We start from the raw sequence: 27546 nt of genomic DNA, 5'->3' as shown, positions 1-27546 counted from the left end.
ATTACCTTCCCTGTGTGTGCATACCTGTGAGCGAAAGGTGACCTGAATCCTTGATATTCATTAGCACTGATGTACAAGGTCTCCTGGTGTTAGAGAGTTCTAGGGAAGTTGGAGAGGAGGATGCAGTGTATGGGGGTGAGGGTATTCATAGCTCACTGTTGGAGCTAAAGGAAAGGATGAAGGGGAATGGGAAGGGGGGATCTCTCAGTGTTGCAGGAGGCACCCCCTCCCTGGCTACTCCAATAAGCACTAATGGACTGATCTAAACCCCACTAAAGTCAATGTAAAGACTACACTGACTTTAATGAGCTTTAGATCAGGCCCTAAACACTTGTGATCAAGATTTTCCATTGTTTCGGTATCTCTTGCTATTAAGAGACTCCGCAACTGGTTGTTAAGCCATGGGTGAAAACCCTGTTAGGCAAAGCCAGAATTCTTGAAGCCCTGGCAGGTTTTGCTCCACATACTGAAGCATTATAGGTGCTGGCAGGGAGTGCATGCCACTTTTAACTGAATCAGAGGGGTAGCCGTGTTAGTCTGGATCTGCAAAAGCGCCAAAGAGTCCTGTGGTACTTTGTAGACTAACAGACATATTGGAGCGTAAGCTTTCGTGGGTGAATACCCACTTCGGAGCGTAAGCTTTCGTGGGTGAATACCCACTTCATCAGATGCATGCATCTGACGAAGTGGGTATTCACCCTCGAAAGCTTATGATCCAATACGTCTGTTAGTCTACAAGGTGCCACAGGACTCTTTGCTGCTTTTAACTGAATGAATGTCTCTCTCCAGTTGCTGTGCTCGGGGAGTGAAATGCACGCAAGACACATTCACTATGAGCTTCTGTGTCCCATTCCTGAATAAGCCAAGGTTTTCCAGGCAGAACCCTGTTTACCAATTTATTCAAGGCCTGGTTCTGTCAAACTTACTCATGCTGAATAGTAATTTACTCCATGAAATTCATGGGGCTACTTGGGGAGCCAGTTCCTATTCTGCATAAGGTTGGCACAATTGGGTCCACAGTAATTTGCTGTGTGAAACCTTTTCCTACAGAGACATTTGTAACAAGTCAGTTCATTATTCCTGCCTTATCTATCTACTCATACCTTTCATTGCTGTGGTACCTAGGCACTAGTCTCCTGCTACATGTCCTCAAAAATATCTGAGCAAGAATTAAAGCAAATTTCAGAAAGCTATTAGCCCATGTTTTACAGATTAATAAACATCTGAATCAAAGCCTGATCCCAAAATGCCTGTCCTTGCTTTTCTTACTTTTTGCATTCATATTCAGTATCATCACTTCTGCTCATCACTGGCCTTGATTTTAGATCAAGAGCTCAATGGAATCTTTTTAAAGAGAAGAACATTAAAATATTTTATAAACCCTGAAACCTTTTGTAATCTCCATAAGACAAAATGGTCTGGCTGGCTAATGCCACAGCTCTGGAGGCTGCAGGGATTTAGACATTGTACCCAAGGTGTGATGCTAAACTTGGGGATAAACATCCTAGTGGGGCACATCACACAATTAACCAGAGGTGTGACTGATCCTTGCAGGCAGCTACAGTCTCTAGCCAAGTGACAAAGATATTCCCCTGTGCAAAAGGTAGATGGGCACGCTGATGTTGAAAACACTAGTGAAATATTACAGCCCACCAAATATTTCAACCTCAAAAATATTTTACAATCAAATATTGTAGACTAAAGAATAGTAAAGAGGGGGCTTCATTGGCTGGGGTGACAAAGCAATTCCTAGAGCGATTCCCTGTCACTCAGCCAGGGGATGGAAGCTGATCTGAAAGCACTGTTTCTACACTATGTTCCTGAGAGGAAAATGATGTCAGAAACTTCATCAAAACCCTTTCCTTTGCACTCTGTGGACTGTTAATAAATTTTAAACAGGAACTAACCCAGCAGCAGGACATTTTGGCTAATTCCTTTTGCTCACTTGAAATGAAACAAAAATCAGGGTCACCGGTGGGAGGGGTGGGGAGGGGTCCTAGTAAAAAGTCAATGATGTGCCAGTAAAACCAGGCAATAATCCCCAGCCCTGCAAAGTGCCACTGCAAGTGAGTCAGGTGGTTTTGTGCACCTGTAGCATAAATCCAGAACCCCACTACACAGGCTCAGCTCCAGCCTCAAAGTTCAAACAGATTAAATCTTTCTGTGGGACGGGACTTTCCTTCACAACAGCTTAAAGTAAGGACAAAGCTTCCACCCTATTCTGTAACTAATAAATGATACTGAACTCCATCCATTCTCCAAGGCTTTTCATTTTCAAAGCATGCTAGTGAGTCTCCTGGACTTTGCCAAACAATGGCACAACCTTAGCACTACTAAACAGTGAGTTTGGGGATTTAATTTTGTACGAACTGATGTACCAGCTCACAAAATTCTACACTCATATGGTCTCTGGGAATCCATCCAGCAAGTCTCTGCCATAGCTCTCACGTGGGAAATCCTCGTAGTGGGAAAGATGAAATACATCATCTGTGCTCTACCTGTTTTGGTTTCTGTTTCTTCAGCTCGGATGATCACAAAGCCTGCTTTCTCCTCCGACTGGGTTGCAATGGACTCGCTCTTTGTGCTGTGTATGGGACTGGGTGATGTGAGACTGCAGAGGAGAAGAGGAGATACAATTATTTCCAGTGTGAGCTGCAAACACAGCAGGGGGAAAAGAGCAGCTTCATCTCTGTCTAAAATAAAAAGCGAATATGCAAGAAGTCTGGTTACACTGAGCGCTGCCCACATGCCAATGAATTCATTAGCAGGCCAGACAGTGCCTGTAACTTTTCAGGCCAGTAGCTGACTGAAGTGCTGCAGCAGTAATTAGTCTTTTCACTTTTCCTGTAGCTTAAAAAGATGTAAATAGGAGAGACAACCACCGCAGGATTAACACAGATCCCAAAGTCAAGGAGCTAATTCTAGACTATCCTTCAGTCTGCAGTTCTGCTTACAACATAATGTATTGCAAGGCTTAGCCTACAGTTGCAAACTGCTACCAAAAGTCATTCACAGTGTCATAAATATAAAGGGAAGGGTAAACCCCTTTGAAATCCCTCCTGGCCAGGGGAAAGCTCCTCTCACCTGTAAAGGGTTAAGAAGCTAAAGGTAACCTCGCTGGCACCTGACCAAAATGACCAATGAGGAGACAAGATACTTTCAAAAGCTGGGAGGAGGGAGAGGAACAAAGAGTCTGTCTGTGTGCTGCTCTTGCCAGAGACAGAACAGGAATGGAGTCTTAGAACTTTTAGTAAGTAATCTAGCTAGGTATGTGTTAGATTATGATTTCTTTAAATGGCTGAGAAAAGAATTGTGCTGAATAGAATAACTATTTCTGTCTGTGTATCTTTTTTGTAACTTAAGGTTTTGCCTAGAGGGGTTCTCTATGTTTTTGAATCTAATTACCCTGTAAGATATCTACCATCCTGATTTTACAGGGGGGATTTCTTTATTTCTATTTACTGCTATTTTTATTAAAAGTCTTCTTGTAAAACACTGAATGCTTTTTCATTGTTCTCAGATCCAAGGGTTTGGGTCTGTGGTCACCTATGCAAATTGGTGAGGCTTTTTATCCAACATTTCCCAGGAAAGGGGGGGTGCAAGTGTTGGGAGGATTGTTCATTGTTCTTCAGATCCAAGGGTCTGGGTCTGTAGTCACCTAGGCAAATTGGTGAGGCTTTTTACCAAACCTTGTCCAGGAAGTGGGGTGCAAGGTTTTGGGGAAGTATTTTGGGGGGAAAGACGCGTCCAAACAGCTCTTCCCCAGTAACCAGTATTAGTTTGGTGGTGGTAGCGGCCATTCCAAGGATAACGGGTGTAATATTTTGTACCTTGGGGAAGTTTTGACCTAAGCTGGTAAAGATAAGCTTAGGGGTTTTTTTTCATGCAGGTCCCCACATCTGCACCCTAGAGTTCAGAGTGGGGGAGGAACCTTGACACACAGTATCCCAGCTCTCTTGGTTTCTCACCTATTTAAAGGGACAATTACTATATGGGGAACTAACCTAGAACTCGCATGCTAAGGAGCCCTCGAGAACACAGAGACACCAACACATGATCTTGCTTTAAATAAGAAAGCTTCTTGAAAGCAGCTATGTATTTCTACAACAATCTCAGCTGGTTGTGAGGTGCAGACTCTCAAGCTCTTTCAGACATTCTTCCCAAATCCATCACCGGGACAACAGCAAAGGCATCCAAAGCTCAGTGATCCATTTAATGTGCCCCCAAAGTCTCCAGGAACTAATCCTTGCAAGTGCAAGGAGGAGTTAATGTTTCATTCTCCTCAAGACAGACACAAAAGCCAGAGAGAATAAAAAGAAAACACGATGAAAGTAACAGAATAGATTTAGAGAAATAAAATGCACTTCTGCAGCTTGCCTTCCCAATCTTCCCAGCACTTCTGATATAGGTCCCCCAGCTCAGGAACATACACATCTCTCTAATAAAATCAGAGAATTTTAGAAATTAGAGAGGAAATGACCTGTTAGCAGCTTCCATCTAGTCCACTCCCGGGAGCCACCCACAAGAGATTGTTCCTAGTCTATTTTCCAGGCCTTTGACTAATCTAGTTTTAAATGATTCAACTAAGTCAGCTTCCACTGCAGTAAAAGAACAAATGAGTGTGAGTCACTAAGAGAAGAGAGTGTAACCATTCTGGACTAGATACAAAAAGTAGCAGCAGTGTTTGCTCAGACCCTGTTGCTCATACAGTGTATGTCTACACTGCAAAGGAACACCCACAGCCTCGGGTATAGCCACACTGCAATAAAAGACCTGCAGCTGGAGCAAGTCGGCTGACTCAAGCTTGTGGCATTTGGGCTGCAGGGTTATAAAACTGCAGTGTAGACAGTCAGGGTCGGGCTGGAGCCCTTGCTCTGGGACCCTCCCCACACCTGGGTTCCCAGAGCCAGGGTTCCAGCCCAAGCACCAATATCTACACTGTAATTTTATAGCTCTGCAGCCCAAGCCCCGTGAACCTGGGCCAACCATGGCTCTGTGCTATGGTCTTTTATCACAGTGGAGCTGTACCCTCAGAGCCCAGATTAATTGACTCAGGCTCACGGGGTTCAGCTGCAGGGCTAAAAATTGCAGTGTAGACATTCCCGCTCGGGCTGGAGCCTGGACTCCAAGACCCTCACCAGGTTTCAGAGTCCAGGGCCCAGTGCTATTTTTAGCCCCACAGCCTGAGCCCTGCAAGCCCAAATCAATTGACCTAGGCTCTGAGACTAGGCAGTGCAGGTTTTATTTTGCAGTATAGACATACCCACAGTGTGCAGATTTGCTAAAGGTTGTTGGGTGTGCCCAAAGATTTACCTTAAAGAAAGTTTGAATCCCAATGCAGTGCTCCCTAACAGATGGTGTTTAAAACTGAAATCATTGCCCAGGGGCCCAGCAATGGGTTGTTTGTGTTCTGAGGAAATAATCAATTATTAAAGACAAATGATCAAACTTTAAATCAGTGCAGATACTCAGAAAATCATACAGACAGACTGACTGACCTACCCGCCCAGGAATATTGCATGGGATTTGCCTTCCTTTAAGGTGCAGACACTAATGTTCCCTCTGCGCATGTTCACCTCAGACCCCTGGGGAGCCATCAGCCCTATATGATCATTGAGAGGTGTATTTGTGGTTTGTCCCCCCCACAAGCAGTAACACCATTAGGAAGCAGGCCAAGAAAACAAAATCAACATTTGGTACACATGAAGAAGGCTACCTAGGCATACAGGGGAAAGATCAATCTAGAGGACCAGAAGGGAAAAGGCACATGTGGCAGAGGGTGCTCTAGGGAGGTGCAGGATATGGGACGTGTAGGCCATGTGGCAGTGAGCAGGACACAGCACAGGAAAGTAACATTTCTCCCCAATCTGCTCTTTTCAGAACTAGATCCCCTGCCCAAAGTGAATGTTTTGTGATAGATTTGGGGGTTAACGCAACTGAGACAGGATCAGATATTTCACACCACATCTACAACAGGATTTTAATAGAATCCTTTAGGTTTTCTTACAGACACAGCTCCATCTCCAGGCAGTTTCCCTGCACATGAGATAAACATGGCCATTTGAGCAGGAACACATTTACATGCACGGAGATTGCTCCTGAAGCAGCAGCACAGGCCAAAGGTCACCCCTATTTATCATTCTGCCAACTGGTTAAAGCTGGCCAAATTCCCATGGTTTTTCATATCAATTCCCAAAATTATTCGAGTGAGAGATATCCAAAGACGCATTCAAATTTGATTTCTTATTTAAAAGGATACATAACTATTCATCACTGAAGCACGCAGAAATGAGTGCTGGGAAATTAAATCAATTGAGGCAGGATTTATGTTACAGGAAAACACTCTGCATTATTCCTTCTAGCATTGCTTGGTTTCTTAGCTAAAATCCTTGCCTAGTTGAATTCCTGGATTGTCAATGCTTTGGGGTCTTGCACGCAATCAGGGCTTAGGGAAACAGTTTCAGTAACAAGCCTGAATTCCCTGGAGATTTTAATAAACACCCCGACCCTGCTGTTCCAAATGACAATGACAACAATCGCTCACCATTTGACCTGCTTCCCTCCCATGATCCCACTTTAACCTTTCGCCTCACAGAGTCGGTTTCCCGTGGAGCCTCAGGAATCCGCAGGTCCTGGCTGCAGACATGCCTTGTCCATTCACAGGCTTGGAATTCGGTGCCGGGGATGCCAATTCCTGTCAAACTAACGAAGAAATATTTGCCGGTCGGACTCCCCCGCGTGAGCCGAGAGACTCACAGCAAAAAGGTTCAGAGTCTTTGCAAGGAGATGTTTAGTGATAAATCGGCAGCCCACACAGACACAGATTTGATTACAGAGTCAGAGTATTCTGCAGTCCAGGTTTTGATTCTGCTGCTGCATTTTGGTCCACCATATGCCCTGGTTGTTTTCATCACGAGAATCTCGGTCTGGATTGCAAGTTGCGTTTCTCATCCCATTGTGCCTACTTCAGCTATACAGCTCCTGCTACAGAGACCCAGGATTCATTGAGGGAAAAGTGCTCTGTTAAGAGTAGGTTCTTTGCTCCACCAGCCTCTAAGCAGTGTGCAGCGTTTCCCAGTCCTATGAGTAGCTTCCTTCCTCGCTATCTCCAGCTCCCTCTCCCTCTGGCTGTCACACTGTGCAACGCAGAGTCTATTCTCTGAGAAGATGTCTAGCTCAGGGTGGGGGAGGGAAGGTTGGGGGGAGGGAAGGAGAGGGGTGGGAAAGGGAAGGGAAGCATTTTGGCAAGTTTCCCATGAATAATTTCTGTTGTCTCTTCTTATCAGAACATTCCTTCCTGGAAATTCTGATATCAAGAACATGTGTGTGCCCCATAGCAAATAAATGTGCTAATAAAGTTTGTGGATGACACAAAGCTGGGAGGTATTGCCAATACAGAGAAGGACCAGGATATCATACAGGAAGATCTGGATGACCTTGTAAACTGGAGTAATAGTAATAGGATGAAATTTAATAGTGAAAAGCGCAAGGTCATGCATTTAGGGATTAATAACAAGAATTTCTGTTATAAACTGGGAATGCATTACTTGGAAGTAACAGAGGAGGAGAAGGACCTCGGAGTACTGGTCGATCAGGGGATGACTATGAGCCGCCAATGTGATATGGCCATCAAAAAAGCTAATGCGGTCTTGGGATGCATCAAGCAAGGTATTTCCAGTAGAGATAAGGAGGTGTTAGGACTGTTATACAAGGCACCGGTGAGACCTCATCTGGAATATTGTGTGCAGTTCTGGTCTCCCATGTTTAAGAAGGATGAATTCAAACTGGAACAGGTACAGAGAAGGGCTACTAGGATGATCCGAGGAATGGAAAACTTGTCTTATGAAAGGAGACTCAAGGAGCTTGGCTTGTTTAGCCTAACTAAAAGAAGGTTGAGGGGAGATAGGATTGCGCTCTATAAATATATCAGAGGGATAAATACCGGAGAGGGGAAGGAATTACTTAAGCTCAGTACCAATGTGGACACAAGAACAAATGGATATAAACTGGCCACCAGGAAGTTTAGACTTGAAATTAGACGAAGGTTTCTAACCATCAGAGGAGTGAAGTTCTGGAATAGCCTTCCCAAGGGAAGCAGTGGGGGCAAATTACATATCTGGCTTCAAGACAAAGCTTGATAAGTTTATGGAGTAGATGATATGATGGGATAGCCTAATTTTGGCAATTAATTGATCTTCGACTACTAGCGGTAGATAGCCCAATGGCCTGTGATAGGATGTTAGATGGGGTGGGATCTGAGTTACTACAGAGAATTCTTTCCTGGGTGTCTGTCTGGTGAGTCTTGCCCACATGCTCAGGGTTTAGCTGATTGCCATATTTGGGGTTGGGAAGGAATTTTTCCCCAGGGCAGATTGGCAGAGGCCCTGGGCGGTTTTCGACTTCCTCTGCAGCGTGGGGCATGGGTCACTTGCTGGAGGATTCTCTGCACCTTGAAGTCTTTAAACCACAATTTGAGGACTTCAATAGCTCAGACATAAGTTAGGGGGTTGTTACAGGAGTTGGTGGGTGAGATTCCGTGACCTACATTGTGCAGGAGGTCAGACTAGATGATCATAATGGTCCCTTCTGACCTTAAAGTTTATGATTCTATGAAATCCAGAAATGTGCCAGTATTAGGCTGGGACACTGCACTGGAATTGTGCAATGGGATGGGAGGGGGTAATGTTGTGATTACAAAAATATAGTCAGTTCGCTAATAAGAAATGTGGTTTGCTCTTGCCAGGCAACTCTGGGGATCCCATGCTCCAACTGGCTTAGTCCCTTCTCCAAATAGGGAAGAGAAAGCGAGCATCTTATTTTCCTCTGGAGTTTCCATCCAGGAGACTGGTGCCACCACATCCCAGGAGATGTCACCTGCAGTCAGGAATGCAGGCTTCTCCTTGCTTCTTCTGAGATTGCTCACATTTTTCAAAATAATTTATTTTAAAACTAAAGAGACTGACAATGAAGAGCCCCAGGGTATAAATATGCAGCATGTCACAGAGCAATAAGATGAGATGGGGTGACATTCAGTGTCAGAATGAGTACAAGGAAGACAGACTGATAACAACAATAATGTTCTGCCTGTCTCTAACACCTTCCCCTTGAGGATCTCAAAGTGCTTTACAAACATGGATGAGTTCAGCCACACACCCCTTGTGAGGCAAGTCAGAATCATTCTCTTGTTTAGAGATGGGGAAATGGACATGAAGAGGCGAAATGAGTTGCCCAAGGTCACACAGTGAGTCAGTGTCACAGGCAGAAAAAGAATTCTGATCTCATGAGGCTCAGTCCCCAGATTTAACTAGTTGACCACATACCCTTCCAGACCCAAAAGAGAACCCAGGAATCCTGACAACCAGTCTCCATGTTCTAGATAATGCTGCCTATACTCAAATTTGCTCGGGAATGAATGCAGGCAGAGCTTATTCTCAACAAAATAGAATCCTGACTATAGGCCACATGGCAGATTCACACTGAGTAGCACCTTACTCCATGTGAAGTCCTACTGAAGTTAACAAGACTATTCACAGAGTTGTGAGGAAGGGTATCATCTTAAGTGACCGTAAGGAGCAGGAGGGTGAATTGGGAGGAGGGGCCAAGGGGGAAGATGTATATGGGAGGATGGCCAAGAGGTAGGGGTAACAAGTACATCCCTTGCTCCTCGTTGTGGGCTCCTCAATGTGGGGATTAATTGCTAATGAGTTTAACAGGTTCTCTATTCCATCTCTCTTTTTTTTTTTTAAATCAAACAGCCCCACTGGGTTCTAGGGCATATGTGATGGCTCCTGGAAACCCTCATGTAAATTAAGCAATGCAAAATCCTTCACGGACACACACAATCCCTCATGGTGGTAGCTTACTGGGTGAAGGAGCAGAACAGGGGACCTGCCCCCTGCCTCAGGTGGGATGCAGGACCTGAGAGAATCAGAAAAGGCAGAAATGGTTCATAAGAGTCAAGACTCATGACAGTAGGGCCCCGAGCTCCAGTAACAGAATACTAATATCTCTTGAGGTGATTCATAAACCAGCAACAATACCAGGCCAACATGAAACTTCCTACTGAATGTTCACACATAGCTAAGTCTGCACCATGCCTATTATCTAACACCCTTTTCTCATAGATCTGCAATTCTAAATGAAACATACAAAGTTTGGCTACTGTCAATTTTCCTCTCCTAAGGCACTAGCCTCTGCCTGGTGTCTTATCACAGGAACAACATCCTCCCGACTTCTGATGAGGCTTGATAGGAATAAATCCTTCCTCACTTGGCAGTTACTGTTGCAATTAAACAGCCAACCTCTGTGTCTGCAATCGCTGTGCCTTTGGCTAGCGGCATCAGATGCCCTTTTCTACAATAGCCATAATCTGCTCCCCCCCTCTTGAACACATAGAACAAGTTCTATTTCTGGCACTGCTGGAGGATACACAAAACAGCCCTCAGCCTGGATCCGTTCCCCAGGGGGCCCTTGCATGCAAAACTCAATAGTATTTCCATGTTTGCTCTCCTTTGCAGCCCTCAAAAGCTATGTGGTTTTATCCTTTGACAACACTGACAGAACCCTGCCCCCTAACTCCCTCTCAGCCTGTCTCTTGTTTCTCAATGCTGATGCACATAGCACGTCTCTGTCCAATGTCTTTGAATGTACAAAGCCAGGGAACAAATCCACAGTAATGGACAAAGAATATTCCATTCTCAAGACGTTATGACTGAAATCTAATTACACATCAGAGCACATTCCCAGCTTCAATTAAAAAGCATTTTAGCTCCAGCTTGATACAGTCTCTGATCATTTCCTGTGGAGCTGTCAGTAACTCTGTCTGCATCCCAGTAGTGCATGATTAGTAGAACTCTAGGAAATATACACACCAGGTAACGTAAAATCTTTGGGCTCCCTCTGCCACTGATCCAACTGCACAGCAAGGAGGGAGCAAGACGGAGAAAACAGAACCCAAAAGAGTGCTGGGCAGTTTAGAGATCTTTAACTCAACCAGAGAAAAGTGATTATTAAAGACAGTAACCAATGAGAAGAGTCTTACTTTCGGAGGTACGGACTGTGCCAATGCCACTCAATGCTGAACTGATATACACTCTACCATTCCAGCCCTGCCCCCCATCAGCCAATGCACCCCAAACCTGGTCCACAGCACCCCCTGCCATTCCAGCTCTGCCCCCGAAAAAGATCAGCCAATGCACCCCAAACCTGATCCACAGCAACCCCTGCCATTCCAGCCCTGGCCCCTCCAAACAGATCAGTCGCACCCCAAACCTGATGCACAGCAGCACCTGCTATTCCAGCCACGGGACCCCAAGTAGATCAGCTGATGCACCTCAGTAGTGATCCATAGCACCCTCTGTTATTCTATTCCAACATAATTTCAAAAGTTCCAAACAAACATTTTATTAACAAAGTAATGATTTTAGTTCAAAAGCAGCACAATTAATTTTATGGTTTCATCTTCAGTTCTGTAAAATTCCCTCTTATGATCATAGAGATTGTTCAGGAAAATATTTGCTGGTTTTATAAAATATACAAGCTACTCAGTGACATCACTTTCTGTCAGCAATAATAATAAATATCATCTTACACTTGGTGAACCGTGAAAAAAACCAAAGCACTTTGCAAAGTACACATACAGGTATTACTTCACTCCTCATGGACATGCAGCCACTGTGGGGCATTCCACAGCTATTTAGCAGTGCACAACAATGCTACACAATAGCACATGATGTGAAAAAGACTGTTGCCAATTCAAACTGCAGAGAGAATGTATTTACCGCATAGACGAGGTAAACACTCTTCAACTCTTGTGAAAAATATTGTGAAATCTTTAACGAGCACATGTGGTCAGGACCATGGTTTTATTTCTCAGTACAGTATCCTCTACCACCGCACTGGGGAAGTGAGTCAGTATTGACCAGAGAAAAACCACCCCATACCAAACTGATTTATATTAGATATTTATACGGCACATGTCACATGGGCATCTAACCATCAAAATTCTGAAGAAGCAAACAGGTCCAGAACCATTGTGTTTCCTCTCACTCTTCACCTGGGTACCAAGGGGCTGGATTTTCAGGCATGCTAAGGCCACTTTGTGTGGGGCAGGTAGGCCACTTTGTGCTATGGAGGTGCAAAGAAGCCTTAAAGTGGCCAGAGAAGTCCAGTGGAGAAATCTCCCTGTACCAGGGATACTCTCTGCTGGTGGAGATTTGGCAGAAGAAAATCCATCACCTCATGTGTCAGCCATCCCCCAAACCCCAACATAAAGCATATCCTCCAGCAGTGACAGAAATAGAACTTGTTCTATGTGTTCAAGGGCGGGACATAGACAGGACAGAAAAGAAGGGGATGTAATGGAGGTGAGCTCTATGATGCCCAATTCTCCACTGGCACAAGGTCACTGACTCACCTTACATCAGTGGTGAAAGTCAGGGCTGCCCGCATGCATCCCTGACTTGCACTGGGGCCAGACAGCTGTGAAGCTGGGAGCTAAACAAGTTCCTTGCAGTCCCCTCCTCCACCCCATTCAGAGACTCAAGTTTAGGGGGAGAAGAGGGAATTTACATGTTCAAAGAGATATTTCTTTACTTTCAAGCCTTGTTAGTGGGGAAAGGCTCTGTCCAAAATGTATGTCCCTACACTCTGACTTAAACACAGCCAGCCTTGGTCAGATCTCTCCTACCAGTGGCAAGGTTCTGCCCCCAGCTCCTCATTGGCTACCTTGTCTCTGTGCAGTGTAGCTGCCATAGAAGGTCCTGGCCTACGGATGAGTGGGTCTCTGACACAGCCAGGTCCCATTCTATTAAGGGCTCCATAGACTAGGACTAGGGCTTTGACATCTGCTCTGGAGCAACTGGGAGTCAGTGGAGCATGTGAGGAACCAAAGGGATGTGTTCTCCCAGCACTTGCTGCTGAGGCTCACTTCTGTGAGTGGCACACACTTCAACCTTCATGTGTGTTCAGCCCCAGGTAAAACATGTTGTAGTTCTAACCAATACCACTTCCTGCAAAACCCCTTTCCTTAGAGACCTTTCAGTCAAGCGTTGCCTCAGCTCAACTTTGCTTAGCTCGTGAGATCTAGCGAGTCCCCAGCCAAAGCTGCAGGTATAGCGGGAAGGGCGTATTTCTCAAGATCCAAGTCCCACTTTCAATGGCAAAAACTCCTGCTGTGTAGATGGGGGTAAACGCTGACTTTAATGTTCTACAGCAGGATACAGGGGATTTTTCAGAAATCAGTTAAACACTGAACTTGATTGAACATGAAGGTCCATGGGAGTTGGGGGATGGCTGGATAATGAAATAACTATAAAGCTAAAAGCAGTTAAAGGTGATGGATGAGGGCACAACAACAGTGGGAACAGCTGCGGCATCCACTTCAGAGACTCTGGGTCTGAATCACAAAATAACACATTCCTGAAACTGAGCCTGCTGCTGAAATCCCCACTTCCCCTGCCCTGAGGTCTGGGTGCAGGGCATCAGGCTTGCTTGGTTTGGAAGTCTCAGCTCATTTCTCCTTCATGTCTCTTACACAAATTACTCCTGAGGAAATTCTGCGGCAAAAATAAATTCTGCACATAATATTTTAAAATTGTGCAAAATTCTGCAAGTTTTATTTGTCAATAAATAAATGCGGAGGCTCCAGCATGGCAGTGGGAGCACAGGCCACTGGCTGCATGAAGGTGGGACATCACCCTGCGGCCCCTCCCCTCGCCTGGGACATGGACTCAATGGTGAGGCTGCACTCAACCCTGACACAGCACAAGGGCTGGGCCTGCCCCAGAAATACCGAGGCCCTGCCCCTCTATGTCAGATGGGCCTGGTGTGGGGTAGGTAGGCTCAACCAGGCAGGATCTAGAGGCTTCCAGGTGAAGGTGGTTGGGGCTCAGCCAGGGGGTCTGAGTGCTGGGGGAGTGGGGCTTCAGGGGGGTCTGGGTGAACTTAGTTGGGGATCAGTGGGGTGGGGGTTTGGATGTGGGAGCTCAGGGGGACACAGGAGGGTGGGACTCATCAGGGTGGGGGTTTTAGTGCAGGGAGCTTAGTGGGGGGTTGTTTGGGTGCAGAGGTGGGGGTCTGGAGGCAGGGGGTTTGGTTGCAGGGGGGCTCCGGATGCACGGGTTGAGGTTCAGTGGGATGGGGTTCAGGTATGGAGGGGGGTTCTGGGTGTACGGGGTGAGGTTTGGTGGGGGAGTCTGGATATGGGAGGTCTGGATGCATGGGAACTGGGCGGATAGGGGAGCAGCTCCTCGTACAGTGACCCCTCCTGCCACGGCTGAGGAGTGATAGGGGCAGGAAACAGGGGAGGATGCTGAGCTTCCTGCAGCTGGGGGAGATTTCTGGGGGTCTGACACAGCCCCAGCCACTCCTTCCAGGGGAAGAGGAAACCCCATCCTTTCCCGCCTCCAGCTCAGCCAGGACTAGCAGCTGATCCTGGCAGAAGGTAGGAGCCACCGGCTGGGATATCCCCAGCCCTGTGGTGATTTACCTCTCCGCTGACTGCTCCAGGTGCCTGAAACGATGTACCTGCGCTGCTACGGAGGGGTGCATGACTGCTCTTGCAGCTTCCCTTTGCTTCCCTGTCAGAAAGTCACTTTTCTGCAGGGAAGCAAAGAAACCTGTGGGGGACATGAATTCTCTGCACATGCAGTGGTGCAGAATTCCCCCAGGAATAGATGGTATCAGCTTGTAGAATATCCATTCCTCTTGCACTGGTTGCTGTGTCCCCTTCTTCCCTCACAGGCCTGGATGGCTCCTCGGTCATTTGCTGGAGCAGAGTTCCCGTCTCTTCAGCCTTGGGATCATTCTGCTCCTCCACTACTCTCAAGCAGTGGCTTCACTACAGAGCTTACAGCCGCGCAGCTGCTCTGCTGCAGCAACGCTATGCCGAGGGGAGCGAGCTCTCCCATCCACTGAATTACTCCATCCGTTGGCAGAGAAGCTCTCCCACGCGATCTATGCCGGCGCGGAGGTTGACATAATTTACATCACTTGGGGGGTGACTTATTCAAACCCCTAAGCATCATAACTCCAATGTAAACTGTATTGTAGCGATAACCTCAGTCTCATTCACAAAGTCATAGATTCCAAGCCCCGAAGGAACCATTGTGATTCATCCTCTCAGCTTCTCTCAATCTCCCAGCAAACCGTCTGGTTTGATGTTTCCTACTCCTATTCCCTCTGTTCTCACTGAGCCAGAATTACAGTTCAGGAGTTCCCACCTCCTAGCCTTGTGCTCACACCACCTCGCCATACTGTCTCGTGGATGAGACAAATCTTACCTGTGGGAGAGTCTGCAAGATCAAGGGAGTCAATGAAATGTCACTCACTGATAGCTGGTGTTTCATGTTCCAGCTCAACTGGGAAATCTCAGTGTATGAAATTTTTCTTATTCCTAAAACTAGTCAGAGACTGGGCTGTGAGGGGAGGCAGGGGGCTGTGCTGCAAGGAGGCCAGATGTGGGGTGGGCAGGAGACGGACTCTGCCAGGCTGTGAGGGGACACATCTCTGCAGTGGGCATGTCTGTTACCTGGAGGAGCAAGACTCTGAGGGCACGCTCTGCTGTCCCTCATACTGCTGCACCAGTTCTCGGACACTCCAGTAAGGATTCTCAATCTCTTCGTCTATGCTGCTGTTTCTGAAGATAAAAATGACATAATGAATAACAGCTTCACAGAGCAGGGGCAGAAATCCTTGTGATTTTTTTTTAAATTTATTATCTGAACCTAATGATATACATTCTTGGGGGACAGGAAGGGCAGAATAGGGGCTGATGAAATAAAGGGAAGGAGGAGAAGGCAGCAATCCTACGGGCCTCTTATGAATGAGAAAATCTAATTTCTGCTCTAGAAAGTGTGAGACAGGAAACCCTTTCCCATCTACCTGTGATATGGCAGGGGAGGGGAACAGTGTGTTACCTGTTAAATGCTTCCAAACTCCTATGAGTAGCAGCAGAGCTTTGGAGAGAGAAGGGAAGAAGGGAATGGGGAAAAGGCTAGCTTCTGCTAGTACTACAAGGGCTGACCATCCTAAAGAGGAACACTTGCCCAAGTCCTTCAGAAGAATAATAAAATGCCAAACCCTATAGCACTGTAGGACACAGCAGCTGATAAACAGCACTCAGCAACATTACAACAATTTCCACTGCTTGGCATAATGTAAGACGGCAACAGGAATGTAGGGAGGCATAATGGAATTGGACAACAGGGTTAGCACCCTGACTTTTACAAAAAGTGCGCCCAGAATCTCTAAATTCCACAAACGGTCAGTGCCTTAGTTTTATGTCTCACTTGAAAGACAGCACCTCCAGAAGCCACAGCACCTCCTTTTGCCATGCAGCGGCATTGTGCTCAGTACTGATGCAAAGGGAAGGATGTAGCAGAGCTCTTAGGCTTTGGGCTTGGCTACACTTACATTTTATACTGCTCTAACTTGCTGGCTCAGGGGTGTGAAAAATCACCCCCCTGAGCGCAGCAAGTCAGAGCGCTTTAAAGCGCTAGTGTAAACAGGCTCCCAGCGCTGGGATCTGCACTCCAAGTGCTCGGAGCTAATCCCCTCGTGGAGGCGGATTACCAGGAGCACTGGGAGAGCTCTCTCCCAGCGCTCACGCACGACCGCACTCGCACTTCAAAGCGCTGCCGAGGGAGTGCTCCCATGACAGTGCTTTGAAGTTTCCAGTGTAGCTATGCCCTTTGTCAAAGGTGTTTTGTTTTCTTTTCTTTCAAAGCGAGATAATAAATGTGTGCTAGTTATCGTGCTGTACAATCCTAGGTGAAGGCAAGGCACTGTCGTGTTTACTGCAAGGTGGCTAGGCGAGGTCAGCACTGTACCACCTGTCCGTGGCTGGCCTCACGTGGCTTCCCTTATGGTAAAACTACAGTGCCTTACCTCCACTGTTTTTACACGCACGTTAGTTATCCCATGGTAAAAACACACCTTTTTGTCAGTGAAGACATAGCCATAGAGGTATCCCATCCAGGTGCTAATGCAGTCCTACCGTAGACTGTTTGTGAGCTCCAATAAGATTACAGCAAAAGGTGGCCTGGGTTCAGGTCAACAAGCAATGTATGAATTCATAATAGAGAGGCAGACACCTCTTTATCTGTCCTGTAGGGAGATGCCCCCTTTACCTGCCCCGAGGACTAAGACTTAGCACCAAGATTCACACTCATTCCAATAAGACTAGATAGGAATACCCAGTACCTCTGTCTGTGTCGGAAAACATCACGTCCTGAGCGTGAGACATCCTGACGAACATCTGCCAGAGCAGCCACGGCACCCTGGGCCACTGCGGCCGCTGAATGAGGCCTGTGACTGGCTGATGATGCCGAAAGGCTCTTCCCCACCGTGCTGGCTGGTCTTTGAATGGCTGTTCTACCCGAGCCAGGTTTAAAATGAGCAGCTAAGGCAAGGATCAGCCTCATGATGGATTTCAGGTTCCCATCAACGATATCTGCAAAATGCAATCAAACCTCAGGGCAATGGGGCTCAGCAGGTTCTTGTCTGACCAACATGTGTGAATGTAATTAAACTCAACAGGAGCATTCCAAAAGAAAGGGACTGAACAATTAGGACTGAAAAGGAGTACTTGTGGCACCTTAGAGACTAACAAATTTATTTGAGCACAAGCTTTCGTGAGCTACAGCTAACTTCATCGGATGCAGTGAGCTGTAGCTCACGAAAGCTTATGCTCAAATAAATTTGTTAGTCTCTAAGGCACCACAAGTACTCCTTTTTTTTTTGCGGATACAGACTAACACGGCTGCTACTCTGAAACCTGTCATTAGGAATGAGTTATCATTCCAGTGCTCCACAGAATTTGTTTTGTATGAAGCAGCCTGAAGTAAAATCAGTCACTGCCACCTACAGGACAGAATTTTATCTACTTTGGGCATATTTGGGACTTCTGTATGGGATTATTTTCAACAAATAGTCCAGCCTATGTGTGACAGTGTTACTGAAAGATCACTACAAAGGTGTCACAGTCACTGAAATCACCACTGTCCCAGTGATGACTCCAACTGGCCCATGCAATTTGCATTCACATTTTTAATAGGAAAGAGGAGGGCGCTGAGCAAGAATGGATTTCTGCAACAATAACATCTAGTAATCATTAACTAATCAATCCTCATCACTATGCACTTTACCTCAGTGTACAAAACAGACCAAATCTGATGACCTTCAGGGCTCGCTCCAAAGACCATCCATTCTTTTTCTGGGGCGGTAGAGGGATTTTTCTAAGCCACCCAATGGATTTGGACACGCAGTGGCCATTAAGTCTAATGGGAACTGGGCATCCAATCCTGTAGGCAGCTTTGAAAATCCCAGCCCCAGACTTTTGGGGAGGGACTGGATGCCTGAAGTGTGGTTAATTTTTACTTTTGGAGGATGGGATGGAGCCAAAATAAACATTCTGTTAAAACAGATCATAAAGGTAATTAATCAATGTCACTCACAAAGGCTCTGAGGTAGAGAGGGGAAATGACTTGCCCAAAGTCACAGAGCGAGTCAGTGTCAGAGCTATGATTAGAACCCAGGGGTTCCTGTGTCCCAGAGTCCTGCGCCCATACCTCACTCTGCACAGTAGCTTTGATATGTTAATCCTGCCTCAATCTGGGGGGGATGGACTAAATGACCTCTTCATGTCCCCTCCTGCCCTACATTCCTCTGATTGCTTCATAACATGTCCAACTTCAGAGCCCTTACACAAAGCTCTCAACAAAGTCCTGTCACCGAGAATGGCCAAAGGAGACTAGAACAGGCCAGACATGGGATGTGACATTTTTTCTAGGAAAACCAGAAGGGATGCAGACCACCAGCCCTGGATTTCAATCTTTAGAGCTTACTCTGCTCTCATTTGTGCCCTACCAAACTCTGGATGCTCATGCTTTACTTCCCTGCTACCAACCTGGATACAAGAAAGCAAATTCAGATCACTGAGTTAAGCGGCCTCGAGAGAGCTGCCTGGGCTGGGCCTGTTGATATATTTGTTTACAGTGTGTATAGACAAGGTTTTATCAGTATTAACAACAGCTTATAGAGTCAGTGAAATGGGGCGAACTGGCATGTAATGCCTCACTGAATGGGAAAAAATAGCACAGACTCCAGTCTGCTGGTAGCCATGCTGCTGGCATGGAGCACTTACTGTGTACTCTGAATACACAAAGGCTACCCAGCTGAGGCTTGTAACCCCCAGGGCTGTGCTCTTCTCCTCCCGATAACAACAGGAAAGGTCAGATGCTCCACGATTCCAGTTTGAGTCATTGGGCACTGCACCTCACCCAGTGCCCCAGGAGGAGCAAACAGTACACTCAACAACCAGCAAGAATAGGGGACTGTTTTCCTCCAACCATGTGCTGTCTGTGACTAAATGATGCCACAGTAAGAGGCAGAAAGTGCATGTTTTTGCTCCTTGTGTCTCTTTCCCACCACATGTTCTGTTCCTCTTATGACAGGAAATGCTGGCAAACAGAGTTTGCCAAGCATGGGAAACAATACCACTGATTTCAAGTGGTCTGGAATTATCTTGTTCCCACCACAGAAGGCAACAGCCCAATAACAATTTATTTATGTCCATTCAATTAAGGTTTCCAAGTCTGTCTTCTCAATTATACCACTTGTTTGGTCCTCTGACCACTCAGAGGAGAGGGGGCATTTCTTCTTCTTCTTAATACTATTATGACAGGTTTCAGAGTAGCAGCCGTGTTAGTCTGTATTTGCAAAAAGAAAAGGAGTACTTGTGGCACCTTAGAGACTAACAAATTTATTGGAGCATAAGCTTTCATGAGCTACAGCTCACTGCATCAGATGCATTCACGAAAGCTAATGCTCAGATAAATTTGTTAGTCTCTAAGGTACCACAAGTACTCCTTTTCTTTTTGTTAATACTATTATGTATTTCTTGCCCTGGACTGCTAGTTGCTCCTGTTTGGTACTGTTACCAAAGCAACCAAGAATTTAGTGCCATTCAACCGAAAACTAAACATGTTACTGGGCTGTAGCAACAAGAGAAACTGGCCTGGAAATAAATTATCTGTAGGACTCAAAACAACAAAGCATCCAGTTCTCACATATATAGCTAAGGATCATGGTGACACTGTCATTGGGGAGCACTTACCTTTCGCTGAAGTTTGGTGCATACGTATCTTTTTCGATGCCACGAATTGCAGGACTTTCTCTACATTTTCTCTCATTTCCTGCTGGCTGGTGGGACTGACCTCAATGCCATTCAGCTTCTCACCGGCTGGGAAAATCAAACAGCCTAATTATAGAGAGGAATGGACCTGATTGGTGCTGACTGGCACTGGAACGGTTACAGGTGCAAGGAATGTAGGATTCAGCAGCTGTTATCTTGGGAAGAGTAAGGGAGCCATATGTGTGACTTCTCCCTGCTCATGAGGTGTCTAATGGCAAAATAAATCCGTAGCACTGTCTGTGAAGGTGCTTTCTGTGGATAATTCATTATTCCTTGTATCTTCTTGAGTCAGCACATGTCCCTTCTGTGCAGATACACTGCACTGCATAGCATAGTCTCAGCAAAGGACAGCATCAGCTTCTAGAACCATTTCTGCTCAGTCCTATTATTTCTTTCTTGTAAATATTTGTGTCTTAGCAAAGAGATTAACTCCGACCGACAGGAATCTCATCCATTAACACCTACAAGTAAACTCCAGACAGGGCTGTCCACATTAGGCAGAGATACCGAACAATGAGACTCGGGTCATACATACAAATGAAGTTAAGAAGCCACATACTAGTCCCACCTTAGCCCATACACCCCTCTGGGTCCCTGATGCCATTCATCGATATGGGAAATCCTTTCATGGCTCCCTTAAAACAGCTCAGCTCCTCTTGTGGCAGTTATCATGGCCACGCTAGCGGGTTTTGGCATGTGTCAGGTGACAAAGTGAATGCAGTTCTCAAAGGGCCTGGAACTTGGCCAGTAGCCAAAGGTTAGCAAGTGATACTGAGCTAACACATAAGGACTTCAGTGGAATATTGGCTTTTATGATCCACAATTTTCCTTCCTCTTAAAATGACCACCCTGCTCCGATACTGCGAGACCTGCTGGCCAGCCTCACACAGTTCCAAACATTCCACTAGCAGGGCCCCACCAAGACGAGCTTCCTCCACGCCTTGGAGGAAGCCCCAACAGGAGCAATAGAGCCACTTGGTGTTACTGACCTACAATTTCAATGAGAGTGGCCAGGATGACCCCATCTCGGAGATCCTGCCTCAGGTCCTGCACTGGCTTTATTGCTGGCTTCTTCTTCAGCTGGGAATTCACCCAGGCCACGTACGCCTGTAGTTGATGCTGTAAACAGAAAAGAAAACAAAATTTTGCAAGTCACTGTTGTTTTAGGAAGTAGTTGCACAACTCTTACCTTTCACTCAACCGTATGTTCGCTTAGATCACAAGTACAAATGGGTTTCATCCTACCACCTACGTGACACTGGTTCACAAAACAAAACCAGCGTTCTGTTTGGAGTAGCTCGGTACAACCCAGAACTGGAACAGCAGGAAGAACTGCAGGTCAGGACCGAGAGGCATCAGCACAGCTTAGAAGGAAGCTTGCATTGAACCTGCCTGAGGCTGCAGTATATCTGGTTCAAAGCAACTACTGCCAGTCCCTCACTTTTATTCCCAGCATTAATTCACTCATAAAATGTTAAAAACCAAAAATTACTTTCTTTCAGATATTTAAAAAATAAAGAAATATAGCTTAGTTGACAGTTAAAATAACCAGTGTAATTTTCAGTGAATTACACTAATTGTTAAAGAAATGATTGGATTTGATAATGGGCCAATTTCACTTTGGTATATGGTCCTGACACTCTTGGGCTCAACTTTCCACACCCTTGCACCTTGTGTCATCATTTACATCAGTGCAAGAAAGCGCAAACTGTGTGAAGAACACTACCACTCTAACTGGGTAGTCTTCTACATTGTCTTTGCACAGGTGTAACTGACAGCAGGAGGCAACAGATAATGGAGAACCAGGTTTTTGAGCTCCCTAAGTAGTCATCTGGTGTCAGGGGCTTATATGCAAAAGCAGTCCCATGTGCATGTGTAAGGGGTTCACTTTTTCATTCCTATACTTTACATGAGACGTTAGTGGCTAGTAGAAGCCCTGGTGAAACGGGAATTCCTTTGGGACAAGGGCTTGTGCAGCACGTGGAGTGTAATCAGATTTATCCCTTTATGGGATTACCTCCCTTTTCACTAAGCTTCCCATTATTCTGCAGCTGCGGCGGGTTTTAAGTCTCCATTCCACATTATCTCAGCAATATCAGTCATCATTTATGCTTCTACACCCTGCCACAAAGTCACATTCTGATAACAAAACCACTTGTAATCATCCTGACAAGGGAAATCCAACTTTAAACACAACACAGCTCAGTCTGTCTGCTCAGAAAGGTGCCCGGACACTTATGTTCAATTGGTTCTGCTCACTCAGCAGATAAGTATGGAGCATGGTGTGAGAGGCACACTTGGGGGCGGCTGCTCAATTTGTTGTAAAAAACAAAAGTGGAAGTGCTGAGTGGGAAGTCTAGACTTTGGGAGACACATGAGACTAATGCAAGCTTGCTGGAGTGGATTTTGCCTCCCCTGCTTAGAGTCCAGAATAGTCAGCACTCTAACTCATCTAGCGTAAATTAGTTCTGAAAGTACCAGTAGCTATCAATTTCGCCTGCCCAGTTGAAAATATCACCAGCTTCCACTGAACGGGAACACGAACCATGAAGCATAAATATAACAAGCATAGTCCTGGCTTCTCTCCCACTCATACAATAGGTACAAGAGGATGATCCCGCATTGGTTTTCAGGTCAATAGTAATAACTACCCCTGCTAAAGCGCAAGGAGGAGTTGAGTTCCTATGTGACCTAAGTTAGACAGAAGTGCCTGGTCCCAAGAAAGGAGGGGCCTGGGACTTTACACCAGGATCCAGCCACACAACACAATTTAATTTCAAGGACAGACCAGAACTCAAACCTTCTATTACACAAAGATTCAGTGAAGCTTTAATTTATTCAAGTAATTATCAGTGGAAGAGAGAGATGTTTATTTACAGAGCCATCTGTTACCCGCTGAAACAGCTACAGCACCCTTATGGAAAAGTCCTATACAATTCAATAAGGTTCCATAGAGATTGAACGGGGTTACATAGAAAATATTTCAAAAACCTATAAAATGAAAGAGAATCATCTCCTTTTTACACATTTTTTTATTAACCATCCTATAGGAATCTACCTTAGGGGTAAAATTCTCTACTAAATTCTATAGGATGGTTCAAAATACTCTAGAAAGGTTGCCATATTCTATTAGATTCTGTGGGTCTTTTCCCTATAAGCAACTCCTTTTTCACACAAAGGAAATAAATTATATAAAAATACAACCTTATGATTAACAATTTAATACTTTTCCCTTTGTTTTCTCCCATTCTTTGCACACAAAATAAAAATCACTATTTTTGGGTAGGCATTTTTACTGGTATGGAGTAATTAGTATCGTAATTAGAAAATCACTTTTAAAGCCCTGTAAATTTACACTTTAAATGATCCTCTCCAAAAAGACAACTTTTTGTGCCTGTGCAATAGTGATGTCACTATTACAAAGGGAAGGATTTCACAGTTGTTACTGCTACAATACTGCAGACTTTCATTTAATTAGCATGTTTAGTATTTTTTCCCCATTCAGAGCATAAGATTTTCCTGGCGCAGTTCAGACTGTTGGTTTGTTCATCCATAGCTTATTATGTGTCCAGAAAAATCTACCAGCTAATTAGTTTAGTGCAGGACTCCAGAGATACTCTGATTTCTGCAAAGCTAAAAGCCCAAGCGGCAGCCTGTTATTTCTGGCAGCTGAGATGAACAGGTGACTGAATTTCCCAAGAGAAAAACAGACATGAAAGTTTAATGACCTAAAAATTGCAGAGTGGTGTTAAATGCACTAAGGGACAAAACCAAAAGCCCTTTATTCCAGACAGAGAACTCCACGTGTCCATATTCTAGTAAATGAAAAAAGGAGAGCAAATTTTGTGAGGATGTATTCTGCAAATGGAAACAAGCATTTCTACACAGCAGATTTCATCCTTCAGGACAAAAAAAAACACTTCCTGCACCATATCTCTCAATGAGATCAGATCCGACTTCTGTATTTTTCTCCATTCAGTTCTTGAAGGTACAAAGAGTTACACTTGTTCTGGGATCAGGGAACAGGTCATGAAAAATCGGGAACAGGTCATGAAATTCACTGCACAACTTTTGACATTTTCTCTGCATTCTTCTGTACCCAAACATCTGAAAAACAGGTTGGGGATAATTTGGAGTCTCTTTGTCTGTCTGAGGTTCTTCCAGGAGTTAACTGCTCAGGAATTTGTTTGGTAAGCTTCTGTTAGCATCATGTATCAACTGGCAATCACAAAAAAAAGAGTTTTCTCTGGAGAATAATTCTATCCATAATGCTATAGCACTAAGTTTAATTAGCAGAAAAGACGATGGCTACTTTTGAAAATGTTAGTGTCCAGTTTGTATAGTGATGAGCATGTTAGAAATGCTGACAGGCAGATTTCTCACAGTGTGATGCAGGTATGTACTAGGTATGAAATGATACTCAATATAAAAAATGTCTGTACTTATTGGAAAGACAATGTGTGCTTTATAATTCTTCCCACAAACGTAATGTTTTACTTCCTCTTTCTGATTATTTATAGAACTCACCCTATCTGGGAATGTAACTAGTCATGTTTCCTTGTTCCCTTAGTGGTCCACATTTTCCCCTACTTGTTTTAGGTCTGTATGGAAATTCCTGCAAAAGACACTGAAAAGTTTCATCTTGGGATAATTAGCCAAGATTAGTAACAATATCTGAACTCTGGATACAGCCGTGGGCAATAAAAAAGGGAAGCTGGAGTCTGCAGTCTGTCCCTTTTCCCAGCCTCTCTCTAGGGAAGATTTTTCCATAGTGCTAATTAATAGTTTTCATCTGTGCAAAGGATATTTAAGATCTAAAAATTATCCACTATTCTTTTATTCTGGAGAATCACAATCACCCAACAGACCTCACTAGCATAGTGGGCATCAGGGTCTAGCAGCCTCATTAAGCCAATGCTGTCAAAATTCCCTGTATTACATTTAGCTTCTTTAAATTAATATCCACCGAGTCAGGGTGTTCTCTCTTCTGCTTCAGCCTTTTGCTTGCTGAACAACATCCAGGGCTCCCCTCTCTTACCCTCGCTTCTTCCATTTCTCAAGAACTGGCTGTCTCTGCAACACTGGTCGTCAGTCCCTGATCAGCATTTCTCAGGCACTTAGGCTGCAGACACCGGACAAGATTTTGAACCTCAATACAGCTTCTTTAAATTGCTCTGGTGGCATGAAGGAGCCACAATAGCCCAGAGAAAGAACGAGGGGGACTTGTGGCACTTTAGAGACTAGCCAATTTATTTGAGCAAAAGCTTTCGTGGGCTAAAGCCCACTTCATCAGGTGCACGTAGTGGAACATACAGTGGGAAGATAGATAGAAACACACACACACACACACACACACAGAGAACATGAGAAAATGGGGGTTGCCATACCAGCTCTAAGACCAGTCGATTGGGCTGGGCTGTTAGCAGCAGGAGAAATGGCCCATTTCTAACAGTTGACAAGAAGGTGTGAGTAACAGTAGGGGGGAAATTAGCCTGGGGAAATAGCTTTTAGTTAGTGTAATAACTCATCCACTCCCAGTCTTTATTCAAGCCTAATTTAATGGTGTCCAGTTTGCAGATTAATTCCAGTTCTGCTGTTTCTCGTTGGAGTCGGTTCTTGAAGTTTTTTTGTTGGTAGAATTGCGACTTTTAGGTCTGTAATTGAGTGTCCAGGGAGGTTGAAGTGTTCTCCGACTGGTTTTTGTATGTTATCATTCTTGACGTCTGATTTGTTCCATTTATTCTTTTGCGTAGAGATTGTCCGGTTTGGCCAATGTACATGGCAGAGGGGCATTGCTGGCACATGATGGCATATATCGCACCAGAGGAATTCTCAAAGTGCAGGAGCAGTGTAGGGCCAATGTACATTCTACTCCGCAATGTTTTCCTGCAGTCCCAGTATGGGGGCATGTTGGGCATGGGATGGGGAGTGGTCAAAGCATTCTGCGCTGCCTATGGGGCTGCTCAAATTTATAATGGGTCCCCACTGGCCCCCAGAGCAGCTCAAAATCCAGGCGGCACAAGGTGGTATTAAAACATCTTTCTACCCCATTCCTCCTATACTTCACCTTCTGTGTTGTGTCTCCTGACAGACCACAAATCTGAGTGAGAAGAACTGATCAGCCTGAAAGAGGAGTGACTGATGCAGCAAAAGACACCCATGCCTGGTGGGAAAGAGAGAAGATGGAAAGAATAGAGCAGCCATTCCTGTTTCCCTCATCCCCCCTTCCTCATACCTTGTGATTGTTTGTTACATCCACTTGTGGTGTCATGTCTTTATTTGACTGTAAGAATTCTGGGACAGGGATCATCTTTTACTCTGTATTTGTGCAGCACCTATCACAATGGGGGCCCGATCCGGACCACGGCCCTGTATGTGCTACTTCAATACTAATAAATAATATTAAGGTGTCCTAAGTATGGGAGTAGCACAGACAGAGAGAGAAGCCCAGGCCAGGGACAAGGAAAGAAGCTCCAGGTCTGGTAGAGGAGGCAGAAAGAGGGACTGGAGAAGCCCATATACTTCCCTGCCCGCTCAGGCCCATAGCCCTGACAGCTGCTCAGACCCTAACCTATTCTAATGTCGAACCTTTGCTCTTTGAGTTGAAGAGGAAGCTTCCACAGGGTCTATTACACTGGCTCCTGTGACACCATTATGCTGCTCGCTCCTGCCAACTACAGATGCTTCCAAACAGCACAGGATTTAACAAATCCCTGGAGCTTCCCCTTGCTGTCTTATAATCAGGTCTGGCTCATGGCTGCATCCCAAAGTGTTCTGAGAGGTAACAGCTATTGATCTAGCCACCCCAGCCTCCTTCTTTTCCTGAAGAACTCACCCTTGAACCAGTTACTGCTCAACAGCTTGCCCAACCTCTGTCACTAACAGGCTGTTTAACCGAAGTATTGGTCCAGCCATATCCTGGGCTCCGTGAGGCAGGAATAGGTTCTGGTCCCACACCTCAATCTGAATTTCTCTCAGAAGTGAGGATTTTTTTTTTTAGGAATAACATGGCACCCTCAGCCCAAAGATTTACTATACAGAGCACAGATTATTAGGATTGCAAAGGGGTTAAGATTAATCCTATTTAAATTAACACGGCTTTGTGTTCCAAAAGGGGGCCCTACTTTACCTGAGCTCTGTGAATGGGAAAGTAGCTGCCTTACCTGGAGCTGCCTGGGGCCCAGATTGCTGAAGCTCCCAGGCAGCGTTTTTCTCTTATGTTTAGATCACTATGGATGTCCCTAAAAGATCTTTCAGGACAGGGCCAGAGTTTGAAGGAATGGACCCTGGGGCCATCTGCTGTTGTAGACACATGTAGCTCCTTCTGCGGGTGAATCACAGCTGGGAACGCT

General features: G+C 45.4%; 1 protein-coding gene across 5 annotated transcripts in view; it reads right to left on the bottom strand.

Annotated features, from left to right (window-relative positions):
* The window catches only part of DIXDC1 (DIX domain containing 1), a 73253-nt gene that overhangs the window by 19564 nt on the left and 26143 nt on the right, over positions 1–27546 (bottom strand). For 3 of the 5 annotated variants that reach the window (XM_048827495.2, XM_048827494.2, XM_075122166.1), the window contains 5 exons: positions 21184–21313; positions 20117–20242; positions 17203–17452; positions 15530–15637; positions 2499–2611 (listed from right to left, as the gene is read on the bottom strand). In XM_048827495.2, coding sequence (XP_048683452.1) covers positions 2499–2611; positions 15530–15637; positions 17203–17452; positions 20117–20242; positions 21184–21313 — 727 coding nt within the window. Of the gene's footprint in view, positions 1–2498; positions 2612–6544; positions 7146–15525; positions 15638–17202; positions 17453–20116; positions 20243–21183; positions 21314–27546 lie in introns of those variants that run through there. The other 2 variants (XM_048827498.2, XM_048827496.2) reach the window with 2 other exon arrangements.

Source organism: Caretta caretta, chromosome 22 (assembly GCF_965140235.1).
Source record: "Caretta caretta isolate rCarCar2 chromosome 22, rCarCar1.hap1, whole genome shotgun sequence".
In the NCBI taxonomy this organism is placed as follows: domain Eukaryota; kingdom Metazoa; phylum Chordata; order Testudines; family Cheloniidae; genus Caretta; species Caretta caretta.
This window is presented reverse-complemented; position numbering and strand designations above follow the sequence as displayed.